The sequence below is a fragment of the Electrophorus electricus genome, chromosome 20 (genome assembly GCF_013358815.1).
Source record: "Electrophorus electricus isolate fEleEle1 chromosome 20, fEleEle1.pri, whole genome shotgun sequence".
In the NCBI taxonomy this organism is placed as follows: Eukaryota; Metazoa; Chordata; class Actinopteri; order Gymnotiformes; family Gymnotidae; genus Electrophorus; species Electrophorus electricus.
Genome location: NC_049554.1, coordinates 579,183 through 596,876, shown reverse-complemented (window position 1 = coordinate 596,876; position 17,694 = coordinate 579,183). Strand labels below are relative to the sequence as shown.

The following is a 17,694-nucleotide window of genomic DNA, read 5'->3' as shown; positions in this document are numbered from 1 at the left end:
GGCCAGCACCCAGTTCTCAGTCTCAGAGCAGCTCTGGAAAGAGCATCGCCTCCTCAGGACTGCGGGAGGTGGTTCCACCATCACCCCCTCGCGGGCGCGCAGGGTGGAGAGAGGACCCGAGAGTGGAGGAAGAGCTCATGCTTTTGGGAGCAGTTCTGCGCTTCTGCTAGTTAACGAACAAGTAAAGTATTGCGCACGAGGGCCGACGCAGCCCCTGTGCCCCGCGTAGGCTGCCACGCTGCCGTTGCCGGCAGTAACGGTAGGCAGGACCCTTGCTCAGTTCGAGACAGCTCCTATTATAGCCACATAATGGAGTTGTATAAGCTGAACGGGGCCGGCAGGCCAAGTGGAACTGCAGTGCATGTATGCACGCGTGTTGGCGTGAAACAGGTCGTCATCATCCTTCTGTGGAGAAGGAAGAAGGGTGTGTGCATGTGTGTGCACCTCGAGCAACACTCTTTTCTTATATGGAATCATGCAGTGTGTGAGTGTATGCAGGCGCTAAAGAATGTGGAGGTAACGTGTCCCTCCGGTTTCATATCCTGTCTCAGCTTTCTACATCCTTATGCTCGCACGCGGGTCTTCTACCTGAGGCCTGGGAGACTGATATCGTCATTCCTGGGACCCGTTGGAGCCATTCCTCCTCCATCTTAGGGTTCACAGCCCCAAGCGCCCCAGTTCATAGATGGTCTTCATAAATAGTTGACGGTCCACCACATCACTTGTGTATCAGTCTGGATCTGGACGCCCCACCACTTCCTGTGGCTCCTTCACCTTGGACAAAGGCGTGTACAGCTCCTATGCCTTGCATATGTTCCTGTATATAACCGCTGCCACTTGGTTGTGTCTCTTGAGTGTTTGCATTCCCTGCCAGTACCTTGAGTCCTGCTACTAGGTGCTGGATTGTGTGAGGCTCCTGCTTCTCCACCCACTGCTCGGCACTCGGCTGCCGTGCCTGACGCCCGTGCTGTTCTTCGCTGCTCCTTTTTTCAGCCATTCATAGGGTCGTCTCACGTCGGCCGTCTCTGCTACGTGTGAGTGGTACGTTATCCTACCCTGACCCTTCCCCTGCTTCCATGGTGACCACATCCCCCATCTGTCTGAAGAACCCATGGTGTATTCATGGAGGTTTGATGTCTCACCCTGGAGACTGGCTCCCCCCGGCGGGTGTTGGGTGTTGGGTGGGAGGGCTTTGCAGCTTGCAGCTCTTCTCTTAGCCACAGCTTATTGTGCCTGCTGGCTATCTGACGACTGGCAGGGCATCTGTGTTTATGGCTTTGATCTTATTGTTCCCATTCAACTGGCTCTCAGGCTGTAGGTCCTAATCCTGGTCGGGTGGAGCAGTGAGAGAGTGGAGTTGTACAGGTCATAAAGATTAGTGTGTGTGTGTGTGTACACCGTGAGGACTGCCACAAGACAGTAGATTCTGTGTTTCTTTTTATCTTGTGTGGGTAAGTACTTGCGTGTATTTGAGTGTGAGGGGGAGAGAGACACCGTACACGTGTGGGTGTGGGTGTGGGTCGATGTGAGCAGGGGTGTGTGTTCTCCCGCAGTTGAGGCTGATTGAGTGCTGAACTTGACAGCCTCCCACTGAGAAGCAAGTGAGTCTTTGATTGGGTTTGCTATTATCTTGTGCGTGTGCGTGAGTTTGTATGAGCATGCGTGTGTAGGAGGGAGCTGTACGTGTATCCAGATGGAGAGAAGGAGGTGAAATAGATAAATGGCATAGAACACCAATCAATCATCTCTAATGAAAAAGAGAGAGAGAGAGAGAGAGAGAGAGAGAGAGAGAGAGAGAGAGGGGGCGCATGTGGGTAGAGTTAGTCAGATTGTTACTGTGTGGGAGAAGTTGACAAAGCACCAAAGCCCTCCCACTCTCTCTCTCTCTCTCTCTCTCTCTCTCTCTCCCCCTCCCTCATATGTATATACTTTCATTTACTCTGACCATTAACCTTTTTTCATTCTGAAAGCTGTGTCACTAGCAAAGTGTGTAAGAGAGTGTAATGGTGAAAGAGAGACTGGAATGGTAAAGGAACAAGGCTGTCACACACACACACACACACACTCACAAACGCACACACACACACCCCTACATGCACATGTGCACATACACCCTCACACACACACTCACACTCACAAACGCACACACACACCCCTACATGCACAGGCGAACACACACACACACACACACACTCACAAACGCACACACACACCCCTACATGCACAGGCGAACACACACACACACACACACACACTCACAAACGCGCGCGCGCACACACACACGTGCACATACCCTCTCACACACGTGCACACACACACCCCTACATGCACAGGCGAACACACACCCCTACACACACACTCACAAACGCACGCACACACACACACGCGCACATACCCTCTCACACACGCACACACACACCCCTACATGCACAGGCGAACACACACCCCTACACACACACACACACACACACACACACTCACAAACGCACGCACACACACACACGCGCACATACCCTCTCACACACGTGCACACACACACCCCTACATGCACAGGCGAACACACACCCCTACACACACACTCACAAACGCACGCACACACACACACGCGCACATACCCTCTCACACACGCACACACACACCCTGACACGCGCGCACACACGCACAGCCTCACACACACATGGACAGCGAGTGTGTGTGTGTCTGAGAGTGAGAGAGAAAGCTAGAGTTCCTCCTCAGTTCACTTGTGTGACCCGTAAGTGCGGGAGAGGCTCTGCAGGGAGCATTACTCTATTACGACAAATAATTTACACATCATTGTTACTAAGCAACACACACGCACGCATGCACATTGATTAACTTGGCTCATCTCAGTTAACCCCACGAGTCTAGCTGCAGTGTAGTATCGAAAGCCACACACACCACACACCCTTTTGTACCAGTGACATCATGATGTGTGTGTTGTTCAGCACTGATACTGTTGTCATTACACTAAGACTCACACAGGAAAAGTCAGTGTTCACATCTCAAGAGCTTAGCCAGTTACAGAAACATGGTGTCTACTGTCCACAGTCATCTAAAACAGAATTACACTGCCCCGGCTAAGGATAAGGAAGACGGTGCTTTATTAACGCATGCCCACGTTTTCTTTGGCGAACTTATCAAAGCCGCTACGTCCACTGCATACTCCACCTCTCTGTGTAGAGTCCACGCCTCCCCTCATTCTAGTGCTCAAACAACTCTAAGGCAGAACATTCTAGAAACTTCTCAGCCTACACACAGGTACTGGAGGGCAGCCCACTGTTTGCGTTTGTTGGACTGTGCATGCTGTGCGATTTTTAGGTCAGAAAGGACTCAGGCTGTCCATTAAGAGCCTTAGGGGCTTACAGAAAAGTTTATTAGGAAATCGCAAATGGGGTTCTTCTTGAGTAATTAGTGTAGTGTGGTATAGCGACAAAAAGTAGGTCTCCATGGCCCATACCCTTGGCAACAGGTCCTCTCCCTGGAGCCTTGTTCCCTCGGGTGGCTTGCACTGCGACCATGGCGACACTTCCACGGCTCCGTGCTAATTAATTGATGAGCCACTCATTTTGCACAATTGTTCGTCAATCTCTGCATGAGCATTTGTTTGTTTGGTTCGTTCCTTTGATTAGCGGCAGCATCTGCACCGCAGAAATTGATTAGCGATGCCGTACAGCTCGGACCACGCCAGTTAAATCACGTTCTCATCCCCACGCTAAGCCCCACGCCTCCACGGATCCAAAAGCTCGGCTTGACGCCGGCCAAACTGAGTTTTAAAATCCGGCTCTGCTGTGGTTAATATGCGGGTTCATTTGATCATGCGCATTTTGATGTAGCGCGTGTGCCACATATAAAATTCTCTGACCTGGTTTTTCATCAAAGGCTTGTTTCCCAGGGCAAGGTTAAACTACTTCCTTCCAATGAATATTACATTACACACACACACACACACACACACACACACACACACACACACACACACACACACACAAACACACACATATATACTGAGCTTTTTCAGTAAACAGATTAAGTGCAATTTGAGTCTCCTGGGTTCTGGGTATTTGTGAGGGAAAGACATGTCCTGGTTTATTCCATAAACACAGTCACTTTGTCTACATTCAGACAGTTGGGCAAAGGTATGAAAGTCATTTGTGCACACACATGCGTGCGCACACACACACACACACACACACTCCTGCTGTTTTCCTCTCTGTGTGCCTTTTTTGTAATGCACACATTGTTTCCCCACATGTTGTGTAAAACTGCTGTGAGGGAGGGTGAGGCTGTGTGTGAGTGTGTGTGTGTTTGTGTGCGCCTTTGTCATTTTATCACTTCCATTATGACTAGTTGTGATGATTATGGGAATTCTTTCATTTTCATGCAGTTCTTCATTTTCATTTCTATATTTAAAGATGATGTATTTTTATTTTCTCCAGATAGGATTAGGGTTGGGTGTCGACAGAGCATTCTGACCTACGGTGATATAAGTGGGGGGGAGTTAGGGATGGAGCTGGTTGAGCTAAGAAGACTACAAACTCCAATAACTCACACTGACACACTTCCTGGCTTCTCTCCCTCTCACACACCGACACACTTTCTCTGCTCCCCGTGATGCTCAGTGCATACAGTGGAGGAAGAGCTCACACGCAACAGCAGAGGGAGAAAGACATGAGGGGCATAGAGGAGGATGGGAGGAAGGATTGAGGGAGCGAGAGTGAAGGGTACAGAGGAAGAGCAAGAGAGACGAGCCGCCAACCTGTGTTCACATCTCTGTTTCCCCCCGCAGGTGAGAGATGTGAGCTCTCCTCTCGCTCGGGCCGCTGTGCCGACGCCGTGTGTAAGAACGGGGGGACGTGTGTGAACCTGCTGGTGGGAGGCTTTAGGTGCGAGTGCCCACCCGGCGCCTATGAGAAGCCCTACTGTCACATGAGCACCCGGAACTTTCCACCTCAGACCTTCATCACCTTTAAGGGGCTTCGCCAGAGATTCCACTTCACCCTCTCGCTATCGTAAGTATCCCACGCACTCGCACACACACACACACACACACGCTCACAGCACTCTGTACCACAGTAGCACAGAGAGATTCGGACTGTGTTTCGTAACAGTGCTTTGTCCCACTCCACTAATTCCGCCCTGGCTTCATCATGTGCCCCTAGCCTGCTGATTTGAGTTGATCTGTAAGGGTGTGCCACGTTGCCCTGCTCCGCCTCCTCAGTGTGTGCTGAGTTCCACTGCTCCGCCTCCTGAGGCCATGCCATGTTCCCTGGCTCCGCCTCCTGAAGGCCTGCCGTGTTCTACTGCTCCACCTCCTGGGCGCCGCCTCCCTAAGACGTGCAATGTTTCACTGCTCCGCCTCCTGAAGGCATGTCACGTTCTCTTGCTCCGCCTCCTGGGCTCTTGTGCTGCTGTCAGTTCTGGAATCATGGCTGCTGTCCGAGGTGCTGAAGGGTGGACAACATGAGGTTGTCTGTGCATGTAGGCAACATGCAGCCTCCCAGAACTGTCACGTGTCATACACACACACACACACACCTTTTCATATCCTCATACCCTCAACTGTAGCAGGCCCTATATCTCACACATGCACACTCACATTCCTGCATATGTCTTTGGATGTTGCCACATCTGGCAGGCTACACATTACACACACACACAGGCCAGTTAGTCCAGGAATCATCACCTCCTCCTTCTGTTCACAAATAGGTAGGTTTCTAGGATTTTCCACCAAGTCTGGGATGAGCAATACATGAAGACAATTTCCCAATATTCCCCCCCCAAATAGTTTTTCTAAGCTGGGCTAGCAAATTGGAGATTGTACACCAGCAAAATGGCAGTGCCATTATGTGAAAAGGCTTGAAAAAGCAACGTGTACAGGAAAGGCATACTGTGTAATTTAGAACCAGAATGGTAGAACATGAACATGATTACCTATTTTTGTATTCTAGACATTATACTGGAAAAGTTCAGTTTATCTGATCCCTTTCTGGGTTGTTATGGGAAATGGATTTAATGAGCGTGAAAGTGTCATACAGGGGACGTCAATGATCAATACAAAAACAATCACTCCACTTCTAAGATAGACACATTTCCTAATCTGCAGAGGTGTGTGCGTGCCTGTGTGTGTGTGTGCACATGCATTTATGTATGTGGGTTTCACTCAGTCTCTCTCTCTCTCTCTCCCCCTCTACGTCTGTCTCTTTTCATCTCTCCCTCCCTCTCTGCTGTATTGCATGACTGGTGCTGGTTAATAGCTCTGCCAGGGCTCCAGGGCAGCAGTAGTCTTTGTACTCAGTGAGGGCGCCGGCAGTGTTTGAATACAGCTCGAATGGCAGTAGCTTGGCTGAAAAACCTGCCCCGACCTGCTCTTCTTTAGCACAGCTTCACAGCTCCTCAGTCTCACAGCCCTACAGGAGCTCAGCCTCACAGTCCCATGGTCTCACAGCCTCACAAGAAAAAAATAGAAGTCAGAAAAATGGGCTCTGGTGATTGGCTCCTGAGGAGCGATGTCCGGATGCAGGACTTTTATCACTGAATGGATCAAAAAAAAAAAAAAAACTTTTACAGACAACACCCGACAATTTGATCCAATCAGAATAGAGATGCAGAGGACAGGCATGACACATGTGGCATGTGCTGAAATGAGTGTGAGGCGTCATGCCGCGTAACACCCCCAGTGTGTGTGCAGTGCTTCCTGTCAGTTTTCACACTGCAGGTAGTCGGCTTTAACCAAGAAACATAAACACTGAGCTCCTTTGGGAAATGTGCCACTATGGGCTGTAGCTGCTGCAGGTGCGCGTGTGTGTGTGCGCGTGTGTGTGCGCGTGTGTGTGCGCGTGTGTGTGTGCGCGTGTGCAAGACCACTCCCTAATGGGTGATTAGTCTCTTCAGTAACTAGGTCAAAAGCATAGTGCCCATGGTGATGCCACAGAACATTTCTCCTCTGCCCATTTCTCACGGTCATCTCCCTGTGATTCCACAATGCTCCTCATCACAACAACCCCTTTATCTGTTTCTGTCCCCCTCTCCTGCACTCCCTCTTCCTCCTTTTATCTACATCATCATCATCATCATCATCTCCTGTCCCCTTTATGATTTATGCCTTTTAGAGCTGCTGCTCCCTCTGGTGAGGGAGCAGAATGTGGTGGGTGTGTGTGTGCGCACGTTTGCGTGTGTGTGCATGGGCATATATTTAGAACTCCTCAGGGACCAAATGTTCTGTAATGGTGATGGAAAGATGAAAATGTTGGACTGGTTCGGCTGCGCACTGTACGGATTGTGGCTTTCCTTTTATTAGATGAAATAATTACTTCACACAAATCCATGGCAGTACCCATCAAAGATTAGAATTATAAATGTGTGTGAAGGTGTGTATTGTGGGGCGAATGGTAGCTTGTATATTTAAGTGTGTTGTAGCGTGTATATTGGGGGGGGTGTGTGTACTCTGCATTGGGGCTCTGGTCTAAATGGGCTACTGGTTGCTCACATCACTGTGGTGCAGATCTGATGGTGGTGATGTTTGTTTCCTGGAGTGCGAAGGTGAGACCTGAATATGATTATGGAGGCAGATGCCATCTGAGCCTGTGGGTGGGGGGGTGTCGTTTGGATTGGGTGGAGGTGATGGAGGTTGGTGGTGTCCTGGGAGAGTGTGTCGAAGCCAGGAGGAACACTGTGTGCACCAGTGCATTAATGCACAGCGTTGAAGCACAGAGTCACATTCTGTAGTGCTTTCTGTCTCTTCCCTCAGTCTCTTGGTCTCTCAGTTTATCTTTTGTCTTCTGTTGGTGGAGTTTGGGATGTAGGACGTGTGCCTATTTTTATTCAGGCATCGGGTTTTTTGTGCTGTGATTGACAAATTAGTCGTCTCCTCCCTACCCTTTACTGCTCATGCACACACTCTCTCTCTCTCTCTCTCTCTCTCTCTCTCTCTCACACCCACCCCTGCTTTCTAGTAGACAGGCTCTGCTGTGTGTGTGCGTGCAGTGGTGCGTGTTTGATCTGACTCGTTAAATCTGTCTCTCATTCGCTGAGTCTGACCATGCTGCCTTCCTCTGCTCCCATATGCGAGGGAGCATGTTGCTCTTCCTGATGTACACTTAATTTCCTCATGTGCCGTTGTTGTGTAGAGGGCCAGTGGTGTGTAGTTGTGCTGGTTTTTGAGCAGTTGTGCGGCTAGGGCGTCCAGGATTTGGTTTCTGTGCTCCTTATTTGCTTCTTTGTTTTGGAATGTATGTATTTGGCTGTGTGTGTGTGTGTGTGTGTGTGTGTGTGTGTGTGTGTGTGTGTGTGCGCGTGCGCGCAGGCGGGATTTGCTAAACTTGGTTCCGTTACCGCTGCTTTGGTTCATTGTTAAAAAGCTATTAAATTTAAATGGGCTCACCCGCTCACTGACACATACACAGCCCAATACACACCAACCCCCCACACACACACACACACACACAGCCCAATACACACCAACCCCCCACCCACACACACACACACACACACACACACAGCCCAATACACACCAACCCCCCACACACACACATACATACACATACATACACACACATACATACATACACGCACACACACACACATACACAGCCCAATACACACCAACCCCCCCCACACACACACACACCCCCACACACACACACACACACACACACATATATACACACACAGCCAACCCAATACACCCCCAGACCCACACACATACACAGAACAATACACTCCAGCCTTACAAACACACAGCAGTCCAGTACTCCAACACCGCACAAACACAGCCCAATACATTCCAGCTCCACACAGCCCAATGCACCCCCCCCCCCACACACAGTCAGCCTAATACATTTCTGTCTCACACACAACCAAACACAGCCCCTTCGCCACACATGGCAGACACACCCAGGCACACACCCACTGTGCTTATTTGGCATGCAGAATTGGAACTGTCCTTTTAGATTGTCTGAGGTCCTAATAACTTGCTCTATGTTGGGCCAGGGTCATTTCATCAGTTAAATAATAAATGACATTAGAAACGATGTCTCTGAAATTGTGTTCACAGATTCTCCACCAGAGAACCCAGAGGCCTGCTTCTCTATAACGGCCGCTTCAACCAGAAACATGATTTCATTGCCATGGAGATTGTTAACGAGCAGATCCAGCTCACCTTCTCAGCAGGTAACAGAGGACAGTTAGCTATGAGCGTTTGGCCTGACCCTGTAGTGTGTGTGTGTGTGTGTGTGTGTGTGTGTGTGTGTGTGTGTGTGTGTGTGTGTGTGTGTGTGTGTGTGTTTTTTACCTATTTAGATGCAGGAGGCAGAGATGTGTGTCCACTCCACATTGAAGCCATGGTGTACTATTGAAGTGTGAAAACCACCCTCTTGTTCTTGGAACAGCAGAGGTCCATGTGAACAGGAGTGTTTGTCATGGAGTACATGAAGGAAAACACTAAAGTTCTGAAATGCATGTGGAGTTTTGGAATTGTAGTCATGCGGCTCAGGTTACAGTTAATAGCTTAACCAGGTCACTATAGTCACTATAGTAACTGACTGATACTGAGCTTTCATTTAAATCTGCGTAATTTGACCTCGGGCTGGCCATGCACTTTTCCTAAAGAGATCATTTAGGGCTAGCAAGACCTTACCTGGTCTTATGACCCCCACAGGCGAAACCAAGACAACCGTATCACCCTTCATCCCAGGTGGGGTCAGTGATGGCCAGTGGCACATGGTTCATGTGCACTATTACAACAAGGTGAGTGCCACACACACACACATACATACACACACACACACACACATACACATACACACACACACACATTGAGTAGAATCAGTGAGACAAATGGTAAGGAATGAGAATACATGAAATAGTGTAAGGGCTTGCGTGTGTGTGTGTGTGTGTGTGTGTGTGTGTGTGTGTGTGTGTGTGTGTGTGTGTGTGTGTGTGTGTGTGTGTGTGTGTGTGTGTGAGGGCGTTTGTGTGAATGAGCTCTGGCCAGAGACAACAAATATGGCTCTGCTCCCTAAAGTCTATTTTTAATTCACTATGAATTAGTGGAGACGGGCAGACAAAACCATGTTCCCATTTAAAACTTTCTCTCTCTCCCCCTCTTTCTCTTACTCTTACAAACTCACTCTCACACACACATACACACACACACACACACAACACACAGTTCACAGGATGTGACATTTCATTCCATTCAGGAAGTTACTTTGCATCAGAATGCTGTTGCCAGGTAACGCCCTGAGTGTGGGCATTCTATTCAGTGTGAATGATAACGGAGGCATGTGGGGTTGACGCCAGAACAACACACACAAAACACACACACACACACACAAACCCACACATGCTAGAAGTAGCTGAAGTCGGGGGAGGTTTTCAGTTGTGTTCTGAACAGGCGCAAAAACATGTAAGGGAATAAAATGATAATCGCCCATTACAGATGCTTTAGCATCTCAGGCTCATAGGGAGTGATTTGGTCAAATCTTCGAAAAGATTCGTGAAGCCCGGTAAAGTAAACGGTATAAGGGACGATACATGGATCTCTCGCTCACGTGTGTGTGTGGGGGGTGCTTCATTTGTTGTGCTCCAGTGCTGATTAGGCTTTTGCTCGCTAGCTTGATTATACCACCTCTGCCCCCATGTGTAGTTGTGTCCAGACCGAGCTGGAATCACCTCTCCCTCGCTTCCATGTTGGCATGATGCACAGCAGCCCCTCAAACGAGTTAAAACGGGTAAAGGGATCCAGGCAACAGAAGTACACGAGCAGGCTGCAGAGCCGCAGCTACACACGCTACCACTTCCTACTAACACTCAACCCTCCACACACTATGGAATCCTGAATAAGTGAACCGGACTGCATGGTATAGCTAACGTGCGCCTGGCCAGGCTCAACACAACAGCACTGAGTGTCTCTCACCTGATTGGCCCAGAGGTTGAATACGGTTTGCGTGTCTAGCGTGTGTGGGCGGTGGATTTTTGTGCTTGGCTCTGTCTAACTTGGGACCATTACTGGTGAGTACAGCAGCCTCAGAGCAGGAACAGCTCAAACACGCACACGATACACACATGCTGAGAAAAGTGGAAATGAAATAAGAGGAACAGAAACGCGGCGAGCAGATGAGAGACACTGGCGTACTGGCCTGGCCTGGGGGGGGGGTTGCCATGGTGCTCGTGTCAATCATATGATTCACAACCACACTGATTCCCTCTGCTGTGCCATGTTTCTGACACTGCAGGTCAAAGGTGATCTGATATTCCCATGATTCCCTGCCACTAGGGTGGACAGACAGAGGCCTGTTTAACGTGGCCCTATAGGTAAACATGTACTTACTGATGAGAACCGACAGCCGTGTTTGCAGCTTAGGACACACACACAAGTTCCGGGTCATTTGGAGCCAACAGCCCTGACTGATGAGGTAAAAAAAAAACCACTGATGAGTGAAAACACACACACACACACACACAGCTATGCACTGATCAGGATCTGAAGTGTGGGCTTCGTCAGAGTGTGACAGTGAGTGAAGGTGGCAGAGTGAGTGTGTGTATGTGTGTGAGGGGGAAAGAGGAAGAGTGAGTGTGTGTGTGTGTGTGTGTGTGAGAAACAGGCCGGGATTGTGGGGTTTTTGTTTGCCACTGGTGGCAGCATTAGAAACCTGTTCCCCTGTGCTGGGCAAATTAGTAAAGCATCAGCCTACAGAACAGAGCCTGGCGAATACATTAGTCATACGACACAGGGACCTAGCTGCAGTGCAGCCTCTCCTGCATTCTCCACATCACTTCTGTTCAAAAGTGAATGACACAGGGTTCCTGTTCTATGGGCCATTCAGGCGGGCCAAGCTGGACCTGTCCCCAGGGTCTCAGACAGGATCACATACAGGGTAGGGGGTATACCCCCCCCCCCCCCCCCTCTCTGTGAGGAGGTGTGGGGCACAGTGCGGTAGGGGGCGTTATTCTTTGCTGCACAGGCAAAGAATGTGTTCAGCCCATCACATACCTGATTCCTAAAATGGACATTGAGTTCTAAATTAGGTGCATGAATTTAAACTATATGATTGTGGATTGTACATCTGGAATCAGATCAGACACTAGAACGCAGTGGAATTCATGTCCAAGAGCAGAGAATGAGAGAGAGACTGTGTGTGTGTGTGTGTGTGTGTGTGTGTGTGTGTGTGTGTGTGTGTGTGCGCATTTGTGTTTATCCATTGACCCATATTGTAGCATCTTCATGGAGTCTAACATCCCTTCTAAGTACCTTCAAAGTATTGTTAATAATCACACACACACACACACACACAGCATTACTCACAACCACACATTAAACACACTGCCTTACACACACACACACACATCTTACATGGAGTTTATGGAGAGAAAGAGGCGGAGGCCTAGCAGGGAGCATTGCTCTACCATTCAGCCTTTAGTTTATTACCTGCCATCGCATGCGTGCGTGCGAGTGTGCATGTGTGCGTGCGTGTGTAAAACTTGACAGTTCTCATTGAAAAAAGGTCATGACCCTTATTGACGAGATCATTACTCTCTGTCCCTCCCCCACTTGTGTGTGTGTGTGTGTGTGTGTGTGTGTGTGTGTGTGTGTGTGTGTGTGTGTGTGTGTGTGTGTGTGTGTGTGTAAAAGGTCTTTTGTTGATGCTAAATTGTCGTTCTGTTAAGAAAATCTACTGTTATGTCCTGCTCTTGGGTTTGATTTAAAAAAAACATTTTTCAGAATCAGTGTCCTGATTGTGCACCCACAGGCCTTTACTAAGCGGGGCGGGGTCAGGATCTCAACCCCAGTTTCAGCCTTATACCGGGTGTGTATGCTGGATTTGGTTGCGGTTGTTTTTGCGAGCCCTTTAGGTTCACGTTTGACGTGCACTGTGGGAAGTGCAGGCCACTCTCTGTGACCACCAGTTCTAGCACTACTGCAGAGTTCTCAGATAAACGCCACCCACGCTTCGAATATGTTCTTTATTCCACTTGAATTGATGGCCTGGAAAATAATGAAGGGTTTATGTGCGCTTCTCGATCTTCAAAGAAATGGTCATTGCAGTTATTTTTAGCCAGCCAACAAAAGAAATTTCTTAGAGAGCACATGTGAACGCCAGAGAGAGAATTATGGGAAGTCTGCAGTGTTTGGCCAGTGGAGAAATTCATTACATTAGCAGTCTTTTAGTGGATTTCTGCTGGATCCGTTATTAGCAGGGCAGTTCAGTCTGGATTGAAGATGGCGTCCTCTGCTCCTTGTAACATGGAATGGTGTTTTGCTTGCTGCACATGGTTCACTCCCATCTTGGATCCCTCCAAGTCCTCTTTAGTCTGACAGTGCCGCCACAGCTGAGCCAGCTGAGCGAACAGGGCATTGCTGGAGCTCTTGAACCTTCAGCAAACCTTCAGTCAAGTATGTGCAGCTGTGCAGAGAAGCTGTTCTTTCCAGAAGAACAGCAGAACTGAAGCTGTGGCAAGTTTCAGTAGGATTGTTCTAGAAGCGGAGCCAGTCAGTTCTGGACTGTGCTGGATGTATGTCCTGTTTGCCTGAGTGCAAAGGTTGAAGCGGATCATAGTTCAGTGGGGCCATGTGGGTAGAGAGAGGGCGATTCACTGTGGGGTTGTGATAGATGGAGGAAGTGAGGTGAGGTCATGTGTGTGTGTGTGTGTGTCATGCTAGAATCAGAGCTGATTATACACTTCCCTGACTGATTTATGCATGCTCCTACCCCCAACATCCATGGTAATCTGAGTTATGGGCTTAAATACTGACTCTCTCTCTCTCTCTGCTTGTCTAGCCCATTCTGAACCAGGTAGGCCTTCCCCAGGGTCCATCAGATCATAAGGTCGTCGTGGTGACAGTGGACAACTGCGATACATCAGTGGCTCTCCGATTTGGTCATGTGATCAGCAACTACTCGTGCTCTGCTCAGGGCAGCCAATCAGGTTCAAAGAAGTAAGGACACCCTGTCTCTAGTCTAAGACGTCTGACGTTACTACAGCATGTCCATGTTGCGTTTATGTTCTTTGGGGTTTGGACTGTGCTTTCGTGGAATAAATACATAAATACGCCTAATGATATCCACAAGGCGATAAATGGCATGTGAAGGGGTGTCGTCGTGTCGGTGTCTATAGCTATGAGTGCTACAAACACAAAATATAAATGCAAGGGATTGAACTGAATATCGCACTGCGCCCAGATCTCTGGATCTGACCGGTCCGTTGCTGCTGGGAGGCGTGCCCCGCCTGCCGGAGGACTTCCCCGTTCACAACCGGCAGTTTGTGGGCTGCATGAAGGACCTGCGTGTCGACAGCAGGTCCATTGACATGGCTGCCTATATCGCTAATAATGGCACTCTACCAGGTGGGGGAGCTAGCGCGCAGGCGCACTCACACAAAGCCACACACACACTTACCCTCATGTGTGACTCCAAACGCCCTTATATACCTGATTTAATCTTTAGCTTGCTTTCTAGTGTAGCTGTACCAATGGCTGTAGGTAACTGGGATCACAGAGATAAGTGATAGTGTGTGTGTGTGTGTGTGTGTGTGTGTGTGTGTGTGTGTGTGTATGACGTTCTGCAATAACCTAACTATTTTCCCAGGATGTTCAGCAAAGAGGCAGTTCTGCATAAATAACCCCTGCCTGAATGGTGGAGCCTGTGTGAACCTCTGGGGCTCCTTCAGGTGTGACTGCCCCTTAGGGTTTGGAGGGAGGATGTGTGACAAAGGTGAGAAACCCCAGCCCAGGTGACGTGTGTGTGTGTGTGTGTGTGTGTGTGTGTGTGTGTGTGTGTGTGTGTGTGTGTGCTGTAATGGAGGTGTGTGGGTGGGTGTGTGTGCTGTAATTGAGGTGTGTGGGTTCGGGGTGTGTGTGTGTGCTGTAATGGAGGTGTGTGGGTTCGGGCTGTGTGTGTGCTGTAATGGAGGTGTGTGGGTTTGGGGGTGTGTGTGGGTTTGGGGGGGTGTGTGCTGTAATGGAGGTGTGTGTGTGGTGTAATGGAGGTGTGTGGGTTCGGGGTGTGTGTGTGTGTGTGTGTGGTGTAATGGAGGTGTGTGTGTGTGGTGTAATGGAGGTGTAAGGTTTCTGTATTCCTGCTGAAATAAAGCTACACTGAGCTCTGTGATGCTTGGTGCTGTCCTGAGGTGATTGAGCATGCCTGGGGTAGATATCCGTGTGTGTGTGTGTGTGTCAGGGGGTGTTGTAATATAATTAGATTAGTGTACATTTTAAGTAGAATAGTGTGTGTACCTGTACGTATATGTACGCTCGTGTGCATGTTGTTGCACGGACAAACTAAGTAGTTTGTAGTGTGTGAATTTGAGGAGGGAAACTTGGAAAAGGTGGAAATAGGAGAGTGTCTGTAATGCCAAAAGCATGACACCATAAAACAGCTAAATACAGAGGAGGGAGCGAAGAGAAGGAGAGAGAGGTACAGATGTGAGGTGGCAGAGTGGAGGTGGAGGGAAGATGGGGGTGTAGACGAGGGTGGGGAGTGTGAGGAGCTGGGGGGGTTTGGGTGTGGGCGGAATGTTGAGAGTTCAGAAGCAGAATTGGCAGGGTTCTCTGCTCCTAACATTTAGCTAAAGCCCAACTGACTGAACCCACCTCCCTACAGGTCCCAAGATGAGAGAGAGAGACAGAGAGAGAGTGAGAGTGTGTGAGATCCTGCTGCATTGCATTATTGATGTCATTCCCTGCTGATTATTATGGGATGTTCTGTATGTGTGTGAAAAGACAAATGGAGAATAGCATGGGGGAAACCTTCCTGTAGTGTGTGTGTGTGTGTGCGCAAGCAGTTGAAAATGTTCTGAGCCAACTCAAGTGCCTTAAGACAACACAGCAACAGTATCACACAGTGACTGTCTCCTGGCAACTATAGAACTTTGTCCTCTCTCTCTCTCTCTCTCTCTCTCTCTCTCTGTCTGTCTGTCCGGCTGTCTGTCCGTCTTTCATTGACTATTTTTGCCTGATCTGTTGCAGTGATGCCCAACCCTCAACGTTTCCAAGGTAACAGCATTTTGTTATGGAGTAATGTGGCTGTCGTGGTAACAGTTCCCTGGCACCTGGAGCTGATGTTTCGCACACGCCAACGAAGTTCCACTATTCTCCACATGACGACTAGCCAACATCATAACTTTACCATAGAGGTACACACACACACACACACACACACACACCACTTATCTCAGTGGAATAATGCTATAGTTCATTGTGCCTGCCAGCATGGGTTTAGATACAGGTGGATTTCTCAGCACCACTCATGGTTAAGAGGATAGGAGCACCCCCTGCTGGAGATGTGCCTTGAGCACCGTTCAGTTCAGTCCATATTATTTTGTGTAAAGTTTTTACAACTGCTACCAAATTTATGCTGTTGACCTCTAAAGAGTGAGCCAAATGCTCCAGTGTTGAGGGAAGCTCCATATAGAGGATTTTGATAATACTCTCCAACATGAATTAGAGTATAATACGGTTTGAGCAGGTGGGCTATTCACTGAGGCAAGTGGGCTGAAATGACCTTTTACAGAAGCAGATGAATTTCTACTTCTGGTTAATAAACTACAGATGAGTTTTGTTTTTTAAACTATAATTAGTTTTTTAAACTAGATAATAAATTGTTCATTTATTATCGCTTACATTATCAAATCGGTATCCGACAGATAGCAAAAATCTCTCTCCTCCCCCCAGGTGCGAGAGGGCAGCGTAGTGATGTTGCTTCACCATAGTGAAGACTCTGCAGTGTCTCGAGTGGAGGAGGCTTCTGTTGACGATGGTGCGTGGTACCACCTGCGGCTGGACCTCGGCTGGCCACCAGGGGGAGCCGGCGCAGCTGCCCTGCAGCTCCGGGCAGTGCTGAGTCTAGATCACGGCCTGTATACGGTGAGCGCACGACCGCTTCACTACACCAGCTCTGTCACTCACACACATGAGACCAGAATGAACCGTAATCCTGGAAGTGAGGAAGAAGTTGAGTGGTGTGGAGAAACGCTGGCCACTACAATCCAACAAACACGGCAGTAATAAGAGAAAAGCTGGTGTGTGTGTGTGTGTGTGTGTGTGTGTGTGTGTGTGTGTGTGTGTGTGTAGTCCTCTATGGAGGTGGATAGTAAACTAAAGGGTGTGAAGCTGGAGACTCTGAGTGTTGGAGGCATCGCCGCCGGCAGCAACAGTGTGTCACATGGATTCATTGGGTGCATACAGGTAAGATATCATCTTCAGAAAAACACACACACACAGACAGCGTGTCGTTGGTGTCATTCACTCCATATTTTTATTATGGTTTAACGGTTTTATTGCGGTTTATTTGTTTTTTAAAATTATATTATAATCTGTGTGGTGGTTGTGTGCGTGGTGTGTGTGCTTATATCTTCAGGGTCTGAGTGTAGGGGAGTTCGCGATGGGTTCCGGCTCTCTGAGTGCGTCACAGGCTCAGAGGCAAAATGTGACAGATGGCTGCCGGTTGCCTGACCCTTGTTCCTCCAACCCCTGCCCTGCCCACAGCTACTGCACCAACCTCTGGGACAGTTACACCTGCTTCTGTCATCCAGGTGTGTGTGTCTGTGGTGTTTTTTGTTTTTTTTAAACTAAATAAGTTATATTTGGATGTACTGCAACATCTAACCACATCCAACTTATTTCTTGAATTTCCTTTTTTCCTGAATGAGTTTCAAGATGTTGGTGTAACAAGTGAC

General features: G+C 48.8%; 1 protein-coding gene across 2 annotated transcripts in view; it reads left to right on the top strand.

Annotated features, from left to right (window-relative positions):
* Nucleotides 1-17,694, top strand: part of celsr2 (cadherin, EGF LAG seven-pass G-type receptor 2) — a 52,218-nt gene that overhangs the window by 18,459 nt on the left and 16,065 nt on the right. For both annotated transcript variants that reach the window (XM_035520544.1, XM_035520543.1), the window contains exons 3-12: nucleotides 4,808-5,030; nucleotides 9,074-9,189; nucleotides 9,677-9,765; nucleotides 13,800-13,957; nucleotides 14,202-14,365; nucleotides 14,607-14,732; nucleotides 15,986-16,152; nucleotides 16,691-16,882; nucleotides 17,090-17,203; nucleotides 17,376-17,550. In XM_035520544.1, coding sequence (XP_035376437.1) covers nucleotides 4,808-5,030; nucleotides 9,074-9,189; nucleotides 9,677-9,765; nucleotides 13,800-13,957; nucleotides 14,202-14,365; nucleotides 14,607-14,732; nucleotides 15,986-16,152; nucleotides 16,691-16,882; nucleotides 17,090-17,203; nucleotides 17,376-17,550 — 1,524 coding nt within the window. The remainder of the gene's footprint in view (nucleotides 1-4,807; nucleotides 5,031-9,073; nucleotides 9,190-9,676; nucleotides 9,766-13,799; nucleotides 13,958-14,201; nucleotides 14,366-14,606; nucleotides 14,733-15,985; nucleotides 16,153-16,690; nucleotides 16,883-17,089; nucleotides 17,204-17,375; nucleotides 17,551-17,694) is intronic.